General features: G+C 43.0%; 1 protein-coding gene across 9 annotated transcripts in view; it reads left to right on the forward strand.

Annotated features, from left to right (window-relative positions):
* The window catches only part of DAAM2 (dishevelled associated activator of morphogenesis 2), a 221,097-nt gene that overhangs the window by 161,423 nt on the left and 41,165 nt on the right, over positions 1 to 18,509 (forward strand). For all 9 annotated transcript variants that reach the window (XM_075412807.1, XM_075412816.1, XM_075412808.1 and 6 more), the window contains 7 exons: positions 1,416 to 1,482; positions 2,418 to 2,535; positions 4,061 to 4,199; positions 5,657 to 5,715; positions 6,137 to 6,321; positions 7,276 to 7,593; positions 15,834 to 15,941. In XM_075412807.1, the coding sequence (XP_075268922.1) occupies positions 1,416 to 1,482; positions 2,418 to 2,535; positions 4,061 to 4,199; positions 5,657 to 5,715; positions 6,137 to 6,321; positions 7,276 to 7,593; positions 15,834 to 15,941 (994 nt within the window). The remainder of the gene's footprint in view (positions 1 to 1,415; positions 1,483 to 2,417; positions 2,536 to 4,060; positions 4,200 to 5,656; positions 5,716 to 6,136; positions 6,322 to 7,275; positions 7,594 to 15,833; positions 15,942 to 18,509) is intronic.

Genomic DNA, 18,509 nt, shown 5'->3' on the forward strand with positions numbered 1-18,509 from the left:
TGGAGTAAACAATCTGAACAATTTGACCGAGACACTTCAGGAAGCTAAAAGGCTGATGAACCAATGAGAAACCTGGTAAAATCCATTTGCTCAACAAAATAAAGCATTTTAAGGTGTAAGAGCAGGCAGCTGTGGGAATCTACCTCGTCCTGTGACCACATTAAGCTTTGTGGAGAGGCACTGACCTGCTGACATGCTGCTATCCCTTATTGTCTGCTGCTCCAAGCCCCCTCCTACCAAGCAGGACTGATCTGTAGGTATCTGATATCTGGAATTTCCTAGATAGAAGTGTTGTTTGCCAAAGCACATAGCGAAAAAACCTGTGGATCAGGCCTGTACTTGCAGCTTTCAAGCCACCATTTTCTCAAACATCCAGTCAGGAGCTGCCATAGGGTGACAGAGCTATCCCTGGGGGAAAATGTCATGTGCCTGAGATTCTGCATAAGCACCAGCTTAGTACCATCTGCCTGTCATAAAGAGTGGCCTCACATCTTTGAGCAGGTGGAGGCATATACCTGTGTATTAATGTCACAGGGACTAACTGCGTTCAGTTGTATATGTCTACAGTGTGCTGCAGAGCTGGAACCAGAAATGTTACTTCTGATCTACAACGTTATAACCAAGAAGAGAATCTGTCCTATTGGCAATAGAACTGCCCTGTTCCTTTAGTCAGTAATCAGGAGTATTCAGGAGGGGCTTAGGGGCACTTTTGGATCTTACATGTTACAGTGATGAGAATGATAACAGAGGTTTGAGAGGATCCCAGATGCCTGGATTACATAGACTATATGCCAGGTCTGTACAGGGAGACGTGCCACATCTTTCTCCACATCATCTGCTGTGCTCTGGTCTCCATGCAAGAGAAGTCCAGAGGCCGTGGTCAAATGTGTCTCTCACCAGGTGCCCCAGACCCCAACAGAGGCATGCTGCTCTGCTCATCAATGAGCAAATGTAAAGACAGCTGTGAGCTCTAGTGTTTAACTAATCCACTGAATGAATCTCTGCTTCTCTGTGTAAAAGAAACTACTTGTTAATGGCCTAATATCTGGCTAACAGGTATGGCATGGACTTTTCAGAAATGTATTATCACTGCAGGCATTGCATTCGTCACAAACAGAACATCCCTTTCCTATTTTATATTGATTTTTAGCAGCCTTACCTCAACACAGTGACTTAGCACAAGGATTAAAGAGCACGTGTACCTCAGTCAGCCATTCATTTTGGCCTGTGACTGACCCCCATGAGCTGCGTTTCATACCTATCCCAGCACTTCATGTAAGAAAGGCTTGCAGTTTCCAGGTGTTCTAGCTGGAAATTAGGTGTTGTTCTTCTGTAGTGACACGCTTAGTTTAAGTCTGAATTATGCCATGAACGTTGGCAGGTTTTGTTTGTTTTGTTTTTCTGTTTTCTCTTAGGCACTTAGATTTCTTCGAGATGGTCAGAAATGAAGATGACCTGGAACTTGCCAAGCGGTTTGACCTGGTAAGTTCTTCTCTGGAGTACCTGAACTTGCCAAAGCTGAACATCGACTTCGGATGCTTGGTACAACTTCCCTTTTTGTTCCCTGAAAACAATGATTGACTTGGGTGCTGAGAGTGGCTTGTGCTCTTGTTTTCACTGTTTCCCATTTAGCAAGTAGGGGGTCTGTGATATGTGAATAACGAAAACAATGATCACAGACAGGGCTTTTGCCAATTATCTTTGACAGAGTTCTTTCTTTTGTTTGGCTGAAGGTTCAGGAGTGGAGGAGTTCTCCACCCTGCTCTCATGTTCTCCGTCCTGATGATCCAGATGCATTCCAGTTTTAGACATTCCCTTTACAGGACTATGGGTGAAGCTTGGGCTCTTCTCTGATACTTTTCCCAAGGTTACAGGAAACTCTTCTGAAGACTGTCACCTCAGAGCCTGTGGAGAGGATCAGTGTTTTATAGTGGGAACATTTTAAGGATAAGCGTAGAACAAGGACAGTTTCCACAACCTCTAGCAACAGTAAGAGGCTGTAGGGTTCAGAATAGTTATAGTTTCCTCTTTCTTCATGACCAGCTCTTGCTGCACACTGATACAGAACAGCTAGCCCTTTACTGCTTAGCTTCTACTATTTGTGCCACCACTTTCTAGGACTCAAATGTTTTGGTTGCTCCAGAAGAGCTCTTGGTGGCTTTGCGTGCCTCCCACCTTTTTAGCCCTTTACTTTGCAGATCTTTCCATACTGCAGTGGGGATGGCAATGCTGATCTCAAAGACCCATGTGCCTGCTCCTCACCGGAACTTGCAGCTGGACGTTGCAGGAGACTCTGCAGAGGTCCAGTTCCTGAAAATTTTCCTGTCTTTGTGTTGTTCAGATCTTTCAGTTAGTCAGGCTTTCACTGTGCATGGTTTTTCCCTCACTTGTTCTTTCACTACCTTCTCTCACTTCAGATCCACATTGACACAAAAAGTGCCACTCAGATGTTTGAGTTGATCAAGAAGAGACTGAAGCACACAGACGCCTACCCCTATTTGTTGTCCATCCTCCAGCACTGCTTGCAGATGCCATGTGAGTACATCACAGTTTTCCAAAACAAGGGATATTGAAGAACTGGGTGAAGCTTTGGTGTAGGTACAGGGTTGCAGATACCAGGACACACACTGCCCTTGTCTTCCATTCAGAACTTGGCAGTGGCTAACAGACTTGGTATCTTACACTGACTCCATCCAGCAGATTTTTGTAGCAATACTTAAAGCAGCAGCTTGACCTCTCAGCACTTGCAAATAAAATTAAGTAGCGAAGGCATTCCAGTTAGTCAATGACAGAGCTTTTAATAATTTTAAATTAGAAGGTTTGAAAAAGAAAGGGCCCTTGTGCTTTAGATCAGGGAATTCCCAGAAATAAATACCATTTTGAATATTAGCACAATGCAGTGAGGAATTTATCTGGTGAAACAATACAGTAGTGAAAGCTGTTCTGTCACTGGGAAATTCCACAGTAAGTCTTTAGGCTGCAGTCTCATGGCAATGCATCAGTGGAGAGCTCCTGAGCTCAAACTGAAAAATGACATTGGCGTTTGTTTTCAACAGAAGTGATAGGATTCTTCTTGTTAACTAATAAAATAATTCGTTTATGCTTCCAGAGTGTAGCAGCTGAGCAAAGGCATAGCAAGATCACTAAAGAACTGCCTGCCTTGATCCTGTTAGGTATCAGGTGCTGGTCTTCATTACTTTCAGCCACACTTGAGCAGTCAAACTGAGAAGGGAACATGAAGGAGCTGTACTGTGGTGTGCTTTTTCAGAAAGTAATGAAGTGGTATGTTTTCAGGAACTCATTAGATTCATGTACTGTTGTGCACAAGTTCAAGCAATTGCTTGTTCCAGTGGTCTCCTTGACGTTACTCTTAAGACAGTACTTAAGCTTTAGGTATGCCCCTGAATTTTTGGTGGCAGAAGAGCTAAATCCCACTAGGTGAGGACAGGATTGTACTGGAGCAGTTTTAAAGAATTTGGTGGTCTAGGTTGTGTAACTTGGGGAACTAAAGTGACCTTCATGTGGCTCTGGCTCTTTTGTTTGATATCTAGGGGATCAGTCCCTTTGATTCAATTTCTGTTCTTTCTCGCCACAATTTTTGTTCATAATTGTATGGATTTTTCATGCCATTTGAGTTTCACTGACCTGCAGATAACTGAGCATACAGATAGAACATCTGATTGTTTTTACAGTGCCTGGTCATGATGCTACCTAGGTACCAAAAAACCCCCTAATATCAAGCCCCAGATAATACTGAGTAACAGCTATCACAGAGGACTCACTTCTGCAGGCGTTTAAAGTGCAGGTTAGAGTTAGTATGTCAAAAGGGTTGCACAGCCTGAATGTGCAAATCAGGCACAGAGTTGCTCATGCCTGTTATATGCTGTTCCAGTATGCCAGGGGTTTGTAAACAACCTGCTAGCAACAGTTTGGTGTTAGGCTTTGTCTTCTATAATTTACCACATACAGGACTGAGATGGAAGGTGGAAAGAAAGGAATGCCAATCTGTGCACTTTGGCATGGAAATGGAAGTTCTCATGGGTTGGTCTTTTCCATGCAGATAAGAGGAACGGAGGAAGCTTCCAGCAGTGGCAGCTGTTGGACAGAATACTCCAACAAATTGTTCTTCAGGATGAACGAGGAGATGATCCAGATACAGCTCCACTGGAAAACTTCAATGTCAAAAATATCATTAAAATGTAAGTTGCATTATTATTGTTTATTTTTGTTGTGCACATATAAGTATATAATAATTATGCAGGTGCTTAGGAAATAAAATATCATATCTAAGGATTTTTGTGTTTTAACTTGCAGCTTCGCATTGTCTTCTTAGTCTTCTAAATAGTTTCCTTCTAATGACATCTTAACCAGATGGTATTTTCTAGCAAAGTCCTTGCCTTTGGCTTCTAATTTCTGTTAAATATTAAGGTGGTTAGAAGAACAGAAAAAATATCCATGAAGTTATGACAAGTCTTCCTTATGTCTTTTTTCATCCAGAATGTTGATGAAAGCTTTCACTGATATTTCAAAAAAAAAAAAAAAAAAAAAGGTGGTCATCTCTACTTAGATCTCATTCCTCACTAATGAGCACATAGTTTAGAAAGATTTCAAATAGTGGAAAGCAACCCCCACCTAGCACACAAAACCTTTTACCTCTTCATAAAATGTCTGCATGCTCTCACCCACAGATTTGGCTGAGGGCACTACCATTATTTTTTCCCATAGGATGCATCATTTGAGAAGTCTAGCTACATGAGCTGGCTCTCATCTCAACTTCCCTGTTCTCAGTCCTTTTTTAGCCAAACTTTTGGACTCTTCATCCCATCCATCTGCCTCTGCAGGTAATTCATGGCCCATTACCCTTCTGAGTTATCCACTGAATAGAGTATTCTATAAAACATAAGCCTCATATGAAACTGAATTCCCCTGTACTAAAAATCTTACAGTCTCTCCTATTACAGGCACGAGCCAAAATCAAACTGGTTTCTCATAGTGGAAAAATACACTGGTGTTGATCTCTTTCTGTCTGTCTGGATATCAGACTTCATTGTAGACCTCATGCCTGATCTTCCCTTTCTACTTTCATAGTTACTCCTCATTCTGCATATCTAATCAATCCCCAGCATGCCCTGCATATTTTCTGTCAGTAATAGGAAATAGCTGTGCCAGTATGAGATATGAGCATTGCCTTGTTACTGATATATTACACAATAGATAAGCATCCTCCCTCCTTGTAAGAAAGAAAAAATAGAATCACAGAAAGTAGAAAAAAAGATGGAAATCTGGTCTCATATTAATGGTGGGGTAATTAATAACAAACGGCAGCTATGATTATTTTAGTGACGACTTCCCTCTTTCAAAATAAGTACACTTGGCACTTTGAGGTCATTACCTGAAGACAGGAACGTATCAGGATTTTTTCCCAAGGCATTCCTTTATCCCTTTTCAGGACTTTGAGCAACAACCCATCACATTTATATTAGCTGTTGGCTACAGTAAGGATCGGGATCTGGAACCAGACTGACCACTGGTGTGATCCTGTATAAACATGTAAATTTCACCATTCGCCTTTTGCTGATCACTACACATAATGGCCACTTGCCTTTCAGCCTGGGTAGCTCAGAACGAGTTTAAATGATCTGAATTCATCTTTCAGGCTGGTGAACGAAAATGAAGTCAAGCAGTGGAGGGACCAGGCGGAGAAGTTTCGGAAAGGTGAGTGTGTCCTTTATGCTGGGGGAGGCAAAAGAGGAGGCAACACTGATCCCAATTCAGTCACAGAGCAGTGGGCAGCAGAGATGGGCACAATTTTTCCTTTCATGGACAAACTCTGCTTTGTTCCCTCCAGTACATTTTGTCTCATGGTGATCAATTTATGTGTTTCATAGGATGGGGCTTCCCTCAGTCGTCACATGAAGTGATTTTACAGTCTAAGTGAAACTTGCGCGTTGCTGTCTTGATCACTGAAGATCACTGTCAAGACTGTCAGACTCTGTTTTCTTTCTTTTTGCTACTCTCATTATACATCCCCAGTTGAAGTGACAGATTTGTCAGCTTTATTTCAGCATAACCTACATCCCTCTGGGGAATATTCATGAGTTTTATTTCATCAGCCTCACTTTCCTGTTCCCCGTAGATCATGCCGAGCTGATGAGCAGGCTAGAGAAGAAGGAGCGGGAATGTGAGACAAAGACCCAGGAGAAAGATGAAATGATGAAGACACTGAACAAAATGAAGGACAAGCTGCAGAAGGAATCCTTGGAGCTGCGCCAGACCCGGGACCAGATGAACGACCTGGTGGCTCAGCTTAACGAGTTCTCGGTATGAGACTGGGACTCTTCCCATCCTTGTTTAAAGCCTGCTAACTAGTGAATGATGAACAAAAGCACGTTATGAGTGAAACACTTCCTATGGTCAGTACAGACAGAGTCTATCTATCCAGCTAGAAAGATGAATATTTAGAAGCTTCTCAGCTTTTAGTTGAGACTGAAATCCCTGAGCTGGTGGTATAGAATGGATAATGAATGGGCTGCTGCATTCCTTCTCCTCAGCCACTCTCCTTGCAGGAGCTGCTGTGTCATATGTCTGCCTCAAGCCATAATTTTTACTGCTGAGTGGGGTGACTCTGGTTGTTATTTTAGTGGAATAGAGAGAAATCTCCCAGATATGAGAGTAAATTTAGTGAGGAAACAGGATTTCTGTTGTGCTTCAAGAGCATCTGTACTGCCTTGGAGCTCTGCAGAAGTGACTTTTGCAGCTGTTCCCTCCTGCTTGGTGCTCCTTCTGTCCCAGCAGTGTGCCCGAGCCTCACTCACCAGGACATGGCCCTGAGAAGTTAGACACTACAGAAAGCAGATTCATTCCCTCCTCCTCTCTCCCACTTTGCATTAGTGGGGCCTAATGACAGGTATTCAGTATTTCAAACCCTAAGGTTTAAATCCTAGGAGTTCAAAAGTTCATAAAATTTAACTTCTCTCTTTTTTCATACATAAGGAGAAAATAATACATTTTGGCTTCTTTACTAGCTTTCTGTTTTTCTGAGCCATTTATGGTTCCTTTTTTCAAACTCTCCTCCACAACTTCAAGGGCTTGAAACTTTCTCTTAAATGAAAGCTGAGATTCCTCCCTTTATTGCATGGCTTTGAGTGCAGGAGGCTTTAAAGAAAACATCAAATATTTTGAGAGTTGTAATAAAATCACATCAGCTGGCAATATGGAGTTATTGTGCCTTTTAAACTGTTTGCTTTCTTTTTCTGTGTGTTTTTTATTTTCCAGCAAGGGGGCAGCATTTCCTTCCCCCCACCCCCACCCCCACCTCCAGGTGGCCCATTAGCTTTGTCCTCTTCTCATATGTCTGAGAATTTGCCCCCACTGCCACCTCCTCTGCCTTTCTCCAGCTGTCCTCCTCCTCCTGCTCCACCACCTCCACCAGGAGGACCTCCTCCCCCACCAGGAGCACCGCCTTTCTTCAGCATGGGGATGCCACCCCCTTCAACAACCACCTTCAGCAGCAGTGGCACCAGCCTGAAGAAGAAATCTATCCCACAGCCTTCACACCCACTGAAATCCTTCAACTGGGCTAAGCTGAGTGAGGTAAGAAATTGCAGTACTCTTAGCAATTAATTTACTTTCTAAGTATAACTCAGTGTTGACTATTGCCATGAAGAACAAAGTGACAGAAGCCAATGATATTGTGGCTTTCCTTGGGCTGAGGTCAGTAGGTGTCAGTAACAGTCTTGAGGGAGTCTCCCCAGTTCTCTAGCAGTGCAGCGTGTCTCCTGTGATGACCAAGGTGCTGGTTAGATTGAGCTGCAGTAGTTCTGGTTGTGCTATTGGTTAGGTAAAGCTGTAGTGGGACTGAATACAGAAGCCAGAGCTGGACATCTCCAGGACCGGTGTGCCAGAGCTGCCTTCACTTGTGCATCAGGGAGAAAGATGGCCAGAGCCAATGGGAGCAAAACATGGTGAAAACCAGCTCCAAACCAAGCCTCTTCTACCCTGGATGGAAACATCACCAAGGAGTGAAAGGCAGACGGATTCTCCTCACCATTTTTTCATGACCTCAGGGGAAGCTGCCCTTCTCCTTGCATGGTTACACCTGTCTCTTGGTGATAAAACTCCAAATTGGCAATAAAAACAGAGGACTTGGATTCTTCCTGTTGCACTCAATTTCTGCTATCTTGGTTGCCTCTCCTTTCCCTCCACTTCTCTCTCTTCCTTCTCTCTTCCCCCCACCCCCTTCTCTTTATGTCTTAATTTTTTTTAACTGATTTAGAAAGAAAAAAAAGTGTCTGTGTTGAGTTTGGATGGCTGCCTAGAAACCCAGGTTCTCTTTTAGACTGAAACTCACCCAGGGCTCAACTCCAGCATTTGGAATGAGTGTCCAGGGAGCTCTGGAATGCCACAAGAATTCTCTCTCCCCCTCTCTCCTATTCTTTAAAATAAAGTGAAGTGAAATATTTGCTGCATGGTCTGTGCTTGTCTGTCAAGGCCACGTGGGGGGTGTGGGAGAGAATGTAAGGATGGGGATTTATTTTCCTTTGCAGAACATGGGACTTAGTGCTCTGAAGAAAAGAAATAATAACTAATATATGCATATATAGATGTATCTGAAAAAAAGAGAGTCACAGGTGTTTCTGTTTAGTGTACAGTAACTGTAGGCTTATCCTGCCCTCTGGTTAGGGATGAAGGCAGTTGTGCTAATAAAATTGAAGGCCTTGGTGGTGAGGTAGGTAGAAGATGCTATTTTGAGGAAGACAGAGTAGTTGGAAAGAGGGGCGTACGAGGGTAAGGGATTCATTTTGGAGTATTTGCCAGTGTTAATGTTTTGACCTCCAGAGATCTCTGCAAAACTGCAGAGGTTGTGGTGCAGACGCAGGTGGCTTGCCTTTTTATTTGGGGTGCACTTTGTTATGGAATTATTTAATTCTAGTGACTGCTGGAGGAGGCAATACGTTTTGGCCAGCTTCATCAGTTATCCTAGATTCCCTGCTTCAGTACCAGGCACTTTCTTTCTGTTCAGCCCTCTGAATGCAAAGCCATGGGTAGGTCGGGTGGTCTCATCTTGCCTTTTGTTACCATTGCTGCACTTCTGTGTGTTCTCCTGAACAGCTGAAGTAGCCATACATGAATGGATGAAGACTCACAACAAGTACTTTGGCTGGGAGGGGTGTATCTCAAGGTTTTGAGCATGAGAAACTGAGGCCTGGAAGTGTGCACAGTATCGCTGTGGTTTGTGGTAGTGTTTGACTTCTAGTTTATTTGAATACAAGTTTTCCCCACAAAAATATTTAGAGGAAGAAAACATCTGTATGTTTTCCAAAACCAAATGTGTATGGTTTGCATTGGTTTTCCAAAACCAATGTGTATGGTTTGCTCTTTTAAAAGACTGGTCTAGTTAGCAAAGAGCACAGGCATGTCCACACTGTGCACCGTAGCAAAGTGCGGTAACACAGTGTTGGAAACAGAGCTGTACACAAGCTTAGGCCTGTAGCCAGGTCAAATGTGTTATTCAGCTCTTAGGTTTCTCTGCAGACTGTTTAGACCATCCTTCTCAAAGCAGTTAATACAGAGTCTCTCTCCTAAGCTTTCTTAAGTAAGTGTGATGATGATGCCAGGCGTGAGGCAGCCCACCTGAGAGCGAACCCCTTTCTGTGCATGCAGCCTGCCTCAAGAGAGTGAGAGAAAGCCAGCAGAGCCCGCAAGGAGTGTGGACAGGGCTGGCCAAGAGGGCTTTGTCTGTGATGTGCTTTCTCAGTAGTGGAATCAAGGCTGTTCTGCAGGACAATTCATATGACACCTTTTTTTCCAATGCCGATATTGTCTTTGGAAGAAAAGGACTGAGCTGTTTGGTGTTAGGAGAACGATCAAGCATATTCAAACTCTAGGCAGTTGACAATAACAGATTGTCCACAGTTCCCATGGGCACCATGAAAAAGGGTTTGACTGGAAAGTATTTGTGCATCTAACAAGAAAACTCCGACAACCTGCTAATTTCCTTTGAGAATTGAAGATTTTGTACTAGCTTTGATGCGAGCTGAAGATCAGTGGCAAAGCCGTTTAGATGCATGGATGGGCAGAGTTCCGGTGAAGCCCTTCCATACCACAACTCCATTCATACAGCACTGTAGCATCATCTGTGAATTCCATTCATACAACACGATAGTACTGTTGGTGCCAAGGCTGTCTGTTTTTTAAGAAAAAGATATTGCAGTGTAACCACTGTAATGGCCTGGAAAGATTTCTTTCTTTGTTTCTGGACAGCAAGTCGAGTTTGCTCTCCCACTCTGAGTTTTACATAACACCCAAGGTCAAACAGGGACCAGATATTGATGTTTATTTATGTTTTATCCAAGTGATGGATGGGTTTCAAGCACACTGGAAGTATGGATTAATATAATTACCTCTTTAATAAATATAAACTTATTGATTTGAAGTTATCAGAGTAAATCAAGTCAACCTTCAACTGCACTGCCTTTTATCTCTTGGCTGGAGAAGCAGGTTCCCGTTAAGTGTCAGGCTGGTAATGACTTAGTCAATGATCTGAAAGGGGCTTTCTTTAGACAGCTCTAAATAGACCTGGGTGAAATTGTCTCAGAAAGGTATTTGTACTGCATACCACACAGGATTAAAAAAAAAAAAGCAAAAAGCACCACAACCCCAAAAAACAATCATCACAGAAACAGAAAATGTTTGTTTTGCTACCAGTTTTTTTAAGAATTATTTCTGTAAGGTTATTGATGATTCTGATTTCTGGAACGCTCTTCCTAAAAGCAGCCTGAGGATCATGGCAAACACTGATGCAGGACTGCTGCCAAAGACTCAAAATAAATGGAAAGTTTTCTACAAAAACTCAGTGTGAAGCTACTCGTAACAGCCCTGGTGGTGCCTAGTCCTACAGTGAGATAAAACAGCTGTTTCAATTAACAAACATGCCAGAAATACAATTTGCTCAAAGTGAATTTTTCTTACGCTGAGGAAGGGATCTGATATCAAGAGAGAAATTTGGGAAACGTGGTCTGTTCATATCCCTTATTCAGATTTGTAATGGAATTGTGAATTAAAAATTTAAGTTGCCTCACTTTTTGAAGGTTAATATTTGTAAAATATAATAATAAGCAGGATTGCCTGCTTCAGTATTCACAGGACACTCATATTTTCTATGGTTTCTCCAGACCTGCAGGACAAATGAAAGGCTCTACTAAAGTACTGTAAGTTTTCACACAAGCTGTGAAATTATTGAGGCAAGATGGACTTTGGTGGCTTCCAAAGTATTGCTATTTATCTTTCAGGGTAAATAAAATCATCTGTTAGATGTAGCAGAGGACAGCTTGATATGATTTGTAGCTCCATGAAACACCATCATTCTCGAATCTTGTTAGGTCTCTCAGCAAACTGGGCTTCATTACAAAGGCAGAATGACATAACTGCAGCAGCTACAGTGAGCAAATTGTTAAATGCAACCTACAAATAAAGCAGCTTGATGGAGCAAATGCCTTCACAGAATCACAGACTGGTAGGGGCTGGAAGTGACCTCTGTGGGTCATCTAGTCCAACCCCCCTGCCAAAGCAGGGTCACCTACAGCAGGCTGCACAGGATCTCATCTAGGTGGATTTTGAATATCTCCAGAGAAGGAGACTCCACAACCCCTCTGGGCAGCCTGTTCCAGGGCTCCATCACCCTCAGAGGGAAGAAGTTCTTCCTCACGTTCAGATGGAACTTCCTTTGCCTCAGTTTTTGCCCGTTGCCCCTTGTCCTGTCGCTGGGCAGCACTGAAAAGAGTCTGGCCGCATCCTCCTGACACCCACCCTTCAGGTATTTATAAGCATTTATAAGGTCTCCTCTCAGCCTTCTCTGCTTCAGGCTGAACAAGCCCAGCTCCCTCAGCCTTTCCTTAGAGGAGAGACGCTCCAGTCCCCTCATCATCCTTGTAGCCCTCCGCTGGACTCTCTCCAGTAGTTCCTCAATACTTGTTCTGATAATACGATGTTCCCTTACCTAGTATGTACTACCATTTTGCTAGAGGACACTGAGAAATGTAGTTCATAGGATTTGCTTCTCAAAGTGGGCCAAGACTTTGCAAAGCGGACAAACCACAGATCTTGGAAGACTTGTAGAATGAATATATAAATAAACAAATAACTATGGGGAGAAAAGCAGGTTACAGATGAAGTGACCTTTCCTTTTTTTTTCTTTTTTTTTTTTTTTTAAGGAGAGACAAAATAGGAAAGAAGAAATAAAGAATTTACTTTATTTTTAAATTGCTGTTTAGGGACCATAAATATTTTTTATGGTGCTGAGGGAATCATTTATCACAGCAACCACATTATGCAAGTCTGTTTCTCCTAAAGCACTCCGTCTCTCTGGCTGATGACAAGGAACTATCAGCCAGTTAATCTATAACTGAGTAGCAAGAGCTCAGCGTAAGATATTATCTGGCAGCAACATGAAAGTTTTCAAGGGCAGAGTTTAGGGTAGAAATAGAAGAGACAGCTCCTTTGCAAGTGTTTTGTTTAACAAAGGTTGTCCATACCTGTTCCTGCCTTCTTTTATCTTTGACTGGATTAGCCCATTTGGTTTTTCAGCACTAAAGTTGGGTTGCTTGGGTCAAAGTTCTGTTTGTGCACGCTACTGCAATAGGCGCTTCACAATTTGTCTTTCTGCTACAAGCAGCATACAAACCATCCTGCACAGAACCAAATTCAGCCTAGGTCTTAAAATGAATCTGAATTGAGATGAGAATCATTTTCGCTTCCTTGGGTTGTTTTTCTGGGGAAGTATGGATGAGAACTACTATCTGCAGTCCCTTTGTGAGCCTCAGAACTGCCTGTCCTGACATCTCTGCAGTTCATTCAGACTAGCCCGTTCTGTAGCACATTTTCACTGTTGCCATTTGTGGGGAAACTTCACTCCCATAGGAGTTTTGCAGTGGGACAGGTAGATGGGCAAGACTTTTGTGAGTAGCTGTCCCTTGATTAACATCCAGCCTTCTGCCAAACACACCATACAGCTTTTTGGCATCCTCAGGGCTCTATCCCAATGATGACTCTAAGGACTGCTCCTGAAGTCATGTCCACTGGCTCCTGTCAAGAAATACTCTTCCACTTCAGTGTTTGGTGGGGCAATCTGAAACAGTGAGGAACTGCCTTGCTGTTCAAATACATCCCTCAGGATTTATAATTCAAGGTTTATAAAGCCAGACTGGAAATTGAATGAGAATGAACACTCTGCCTGGATGCTTCTGGTTAAGATTCACAGTAGAGTCCAGGGTTAGGATGAAAAGAAAATTAACTTTGTCTCATATTCCTTTGGCTGAGATGAGCCTCCCAAACTCATTTGTCGTGTTACAGCCACAGGGTCATGAAGTTTTTCCTGTTATGAAAAGAAGAGCCACGCTGATTGCAAGGAAAGATAGAGTGATATTGGTGAGCCTTTTCAGGGATGGGTGCTGCTTCCATCTAGTATATGCTCTCCCTGTAAATAGCACTGCAGACATCCCTCCTTGCCTTCAGGCACTCACAGGCTGCCTCTGGAGGGAGGGTGTTGGTTTTCCTCCACAGTGTCTGCCCTGCCAGGAATTTCCTCCTGAACAGTTCACACTTTTATTTCCTTCTCATTTCATCCTCCCTTCAGGCATTTTTCCTTGCTCCTTGAGCCTTGTGGCTTAGCACATTTCCCTCATTCCTTTGATGACTGTGAATGGGAAGTAGAGCCTGTTCCTAATTAGTTCTGATAATGAAGTGTTAATGCACTTTGCTGTGTAGGTACAAGTCAGGTACTTCAGATCTGTAGCCCATGTGAGGGTTTGATTGCTATTGCTTGCTGTTCCTGGTTTTCTCTGCATCAGCATTCTGCTGGCTCTACATCCCCTGGGATTTGCTTAGGTCTTTTTACAACCCCTTCTGTCCATTTCCTTTTTCTTTTAATCAACACCTTCCTTATTTTTCCAGTTAATAAAGTATAATAAATGTACACTTCATTAACTAAATGAACTGAAAGACCATGTTGTCAGGTGTGAAGAACAAGTTTTCCTGATCTGGACAGACTGTATCGATGGACCGAGGCCAAGTCTATGGGGTTCAACAAGGCCAATGGCACTTCGGTCACAACAACCCCATGCAATGCTACAGGCTTGGGGAGGAGTGGCTGGAAAGCTGCCTGGAGGAAAAGGAACTGGGAGTGTTGGTTGACAGCCAGCTGAACATGAGCCAGCAGTGTGCCCAGGTGGCCAAGAAGGCCAACGGCATCCTGGCTTGTATCAGGAACAGTGTGGCCAGCTGGAGTAGGGAGGTGATCGTGCCCCTGTACTCGGCACTGGTGAGGCCACACCTCGAGTACTGTGTTCAGTTCTGGGCCCCTGACTACAAGAAAGACATTGAGTTGCTGGAGCGTGTCCAGAGAAGAGCAATGAAACTGGTGAGGGGTCTGGAGAACAAGTCTTACGAGGAGCAGCTGAGGGAACTGGGGATTGTTTAGTCTGGAGAAAAGGAGGCTGAGGGGGGACTTTATTGCTCTCTACAACTACCTGAAAAGAGGTTGTATTGAGGCAGGTGTTGATCTCTTCTTCCAAGTAACTAACGCTAGGATGAGAGACAATGGCCTCAAGTTGCATCAGGGGAGGTTTAGGCTGGATATTAGGAAAAATTTCTTTACTGAAAGAGTGGTCAGGCATTGGAACAGGCTGCCCAAGGAGGTGGTGGAGTCACCATCCCTAGAGGCGTTTAAAAACTGTGTAGATGTGGCACTTCAGGATATGGTTTAGCAGACATGGTGGTGTTGGGTGGATGGTTGGACTTGATGATCTCAGAGGTGTTTTCCAACCTTAATGTTTCTATGATTCCTTTTCTGAATGGGTAGTTGCTCAAATCTTATCCCACATAACATACACCTTAGCAGCCAGTAGGAAGGAAAAGGTAGTTCAATCTTTGTGTTGTCTTTGCCAGCAAAGACATCTGTCCTGAGAAAGTGAGCAGGAGACTCCAAAGCCGCCTTCTAGTTTAGGATGACTGCTGATTATCTAATTCATGTACTTCAAGACCTTATTTGGTCTAGGGTTTGTGGACAGCAAAGTTGGAGGAGGTGTCTGTGCCTGTCTCCCTCCATGCTAATCATCTGTCAGACAGCTAGAGTTCCCTGGCATTCAAGATAATGTATCACATGGGTTGTGAACATTTCCAGTTAGTGTGGATGATGCTCTTTCAGAGATCTGGGTATAGTTTGTGTCTATCTGAGTTAACGAAGAACTCACGTAGACAGCGGAGATCATGTAATAAGAAACAATTAAACTTCAAAGATTCAGAACCTTAAAAGTAAAATAAAATAAAATCTTCAACTACTTTCACAGGCAGGCAGAATGGAAACTACATGCCCTTTGGGGTTTACAACAGAACCTGGCAAAATTTGCAGAAAGGAAGATGTGTCTGGGGTTTGTCATGCATCAGTTCCCTTCCTAAGCTTTTTGCTCGATGATAACACTTCTTTCAGCATGACCACAATTATTGTGCTAGACGGATGACCACTGTTGAAAGGAAACGTACTGTGGGATCATTGATATTGCTTGACATGTGGTCTACTAGTCTTGGAATGTGCTCTTTCATCACAGGCTTGCTGTGATGAAAAATACAAAATACTCAGTATGTTTAAATAAAAACCAAAAACACACCACTATTTTTTTCTGCTTTGACTCTTGAAACAAAGCATGCCCTCTAAAATAACAGCAGCAGTACATAGGAATACGGCCAGTGAGCAGGAGAGAATGATCTGTCCAAATGGGACTGGATGTTCTTAGCTAAAAGCTTTTGCTATCTCATTAAAATATAACATTTTCTTTCAGGAGAGGATCCCTGGCACAATCTGGAATGAGATTGATGATTTAAAGGCATTCAAGGTGCTGGATCTAGAAGATTTTGAAAAGATGTTCTCCGCTTATCAGAGACACCAGGTAAGGATGAACTCTTCCACACCTTGTCTTCCTTGAATTTCTGAAGGAAGAAAGAACACATGACAGTGATCTGGGCCCTTGTCCACCTGCAGTCAGGCTACATCATTTGCTGCTCTGCCACTGCTCAAAAAATTACAAGACCAAAAGAAATGGGGAGGACATGTAGGGCAAAGTATAACCTTCTGTTATTGACATACTTCGTACTAATGGGCAGTTCTCAGAAGCAACAGCTCCCAACAGGTAATGATTTATTTGAACTCAGCAGCCATTGGCTTCAAAAAGCTCCTGGGCTTTACATTCATGCTTGATATGCATCTTTCTATTTCTCCAATTCATCCAAAGAAAAAGTCTGTAGTTGTCTGAGTACTGGGCAAGGTGACTGAATTAGCTGTCTTTTGCTTTCTCTATTTTTACTTAAACAGCCAAATGACCCAACTGGCTAGGTGACAGAAACTGTCTCAATTACAGATTATAACACAAACAGCATAGTTTAAAAGCAGCCGTTTATTAGAATGTCTTTTTTCTCTCCTCTTTTTCTTGGAAAGCTAGTCGCTTTCAATCTGTCTATCTCCACTGAATGAGATTTAGCAGGAGAGGGATTGTAGTTCACTCCCTGAACTCCCCCAGCTTTCCTTTGCTTTTGGAGTATGTTTGCAAAAATTCCGTCTTTTGTAGTCTGCAGAACTGGATCATTGCTCTGGAGTTTTAAGAAACGACAGAGACTTGATTGCCATAAGCAGCCTTTGTGATTAAGCCTTACAGTGATGATGATTACTTTATTGTCATTACGATTAACTTCTTCAGTACCTTAAAATTAACAAACCCCTTGTCTTTGGACTTTCCATCTGTTCCCTTCTCTCTCTCATTTTTCTATCTAATCCAATAAACCTAATGAATTACTCTTCTGATTCACTAGCTCATAGCCACCTAGATAAGTATCCCAACTTGAACTGTGAAGAATGTGATGTTAACCGTTGCATAATGAGATTTCATTTGTCATTCTGCTCCTGCAAATAGCTGTTGCTGTTTCAGTGGGTCTTTCTGGGCTACAAGGATGGTGAGGGGACTGGAGCATCTCCACTACGAGGAGAGGTTGAGGGAACTGGTCTTGTTCAGCCTGAAGAAGAGAAGGCTGCGAGGGGACCTTATAAATGCCTACAAATATCTGAAGGGTGGGTGTCAGGAGGATGGGGCCAAGCTCTTTTCAGTGGTGCCCAGTGACAGGACAAGGGGTAATGGGCACAAACTGAGGCACAGGAAGTTCCGTCTGAACATGAGGAGGAACTTCTTCGCTCTGAGGGTGACGGAGCACTGGAACAGGCTGCCCAGGGAGGTTGTGGAGTCTCCTTCTCTGGAGATATTCAAGACCCGCCTGGACAAGGTCCTGTGCAGCCTGCTGTAGGTGACCCTGCTTCGGCGGGGGGGTTGGACTAGATGACCCACAGAGGTCCCTTCCAACCCCTACTATTCTGTGATTCTGTGATTCTGTGATTCTGTGAGTCCCGTTCACTGAAGCAAGAACTTAGTTCATAGAGCGAAAGAAAGGCAGGTGAAACTTCAGTGCTGCTACAAGGTTGGATTTAGACCCTGTGCTAACAGCTTAGCCATGGTGGTGAGCTCCCAGTTGTCTTGCAAGTAGCCAGACTGTCATTTGTGCACATGAGTAGCCATTGCAGCATCAAGGTGCCATTCCAATGTTTCAGGTGCAAACATTGCAGCTTGCTCACTAGAAATCACCTTGCAAAGCCTGGCTTCCTTTGAGCCCCAAAATTGAAAGCCAAAGCTGTCCTCCACTGCAGACTCTCAGTTAGAATCATAATATTTACAGCTATGTTACCAACCACTGAAAAGCAGCCTGGCCTACTCAACTGTAAACTAACCTGACCCTTACCCCTGCCCACTGGAATGGAGCCATCATCTCAGAGTGACCTCCATGGGTCTCAGAACGTTCTCTTCCATCCTCATGAAACACGCTTCATGATAGTGGCTCCAGACACTGGAGTATCACTTCTGTAAGCTACTCGTATTTTTGTGTAGTTAGGTGTATTGCTGCCCTTCCAGCTTTTGTTGAGGGCTTTGTGGGAATTTTTTCCCCTTAAAGATTCCATTGTTACTACTTTACATGATACTTACTTTTTCACCCATACTCACTCCAGTGTGAACTGGATATCAAAATTCCAATCAATGAGTTCTCATTGATTTTGTTTAATTTTTTTTTTCGAAGACCAGGCAATCAAAATTGCTATTGAATCAAAAACTTATGAGAACTTTTCCAGTTGATTCATACTTAGTCTTTTCTCCTCTTTTCTTTTTGGAAATACTCCACTCTGGCCAAGTATGTGTTTACCCTGGGTTTGTGACTTTTAAACTTCATCCAAATATCTGTAAAGAAAAATGTCAACGCAAAGCCCTGCTCTTTTGCATCTGAAATGCTGAATGTGTACAGATAAAGACATTTCTTTCTTTGCTGTTATTAACATGATCTTCATTTTTTTCCAGTTCAATTTACATTAAACAACTTTTCTTTCTTCTTAATTTTTTTAATGACAAAGGGTCTCTTCTCCTCTC

Source organism: Opisthocomus hoazin, chromosome 2, assembly GCF_030867145.1.
Source record: "Opisthocomus hoazin isolate bOpiHoa1 chromosome 2, bOpiHoa1.hap1, whole genome shotgun sequence".
Taxonomy (NCBI): domain Eukaryota; kingdom Metazoa; phylum Chordata; class Aves; order Opisthocomiformes; family Opisthocomidae; genus Opisthocomus; species Opisthocomus hoazin.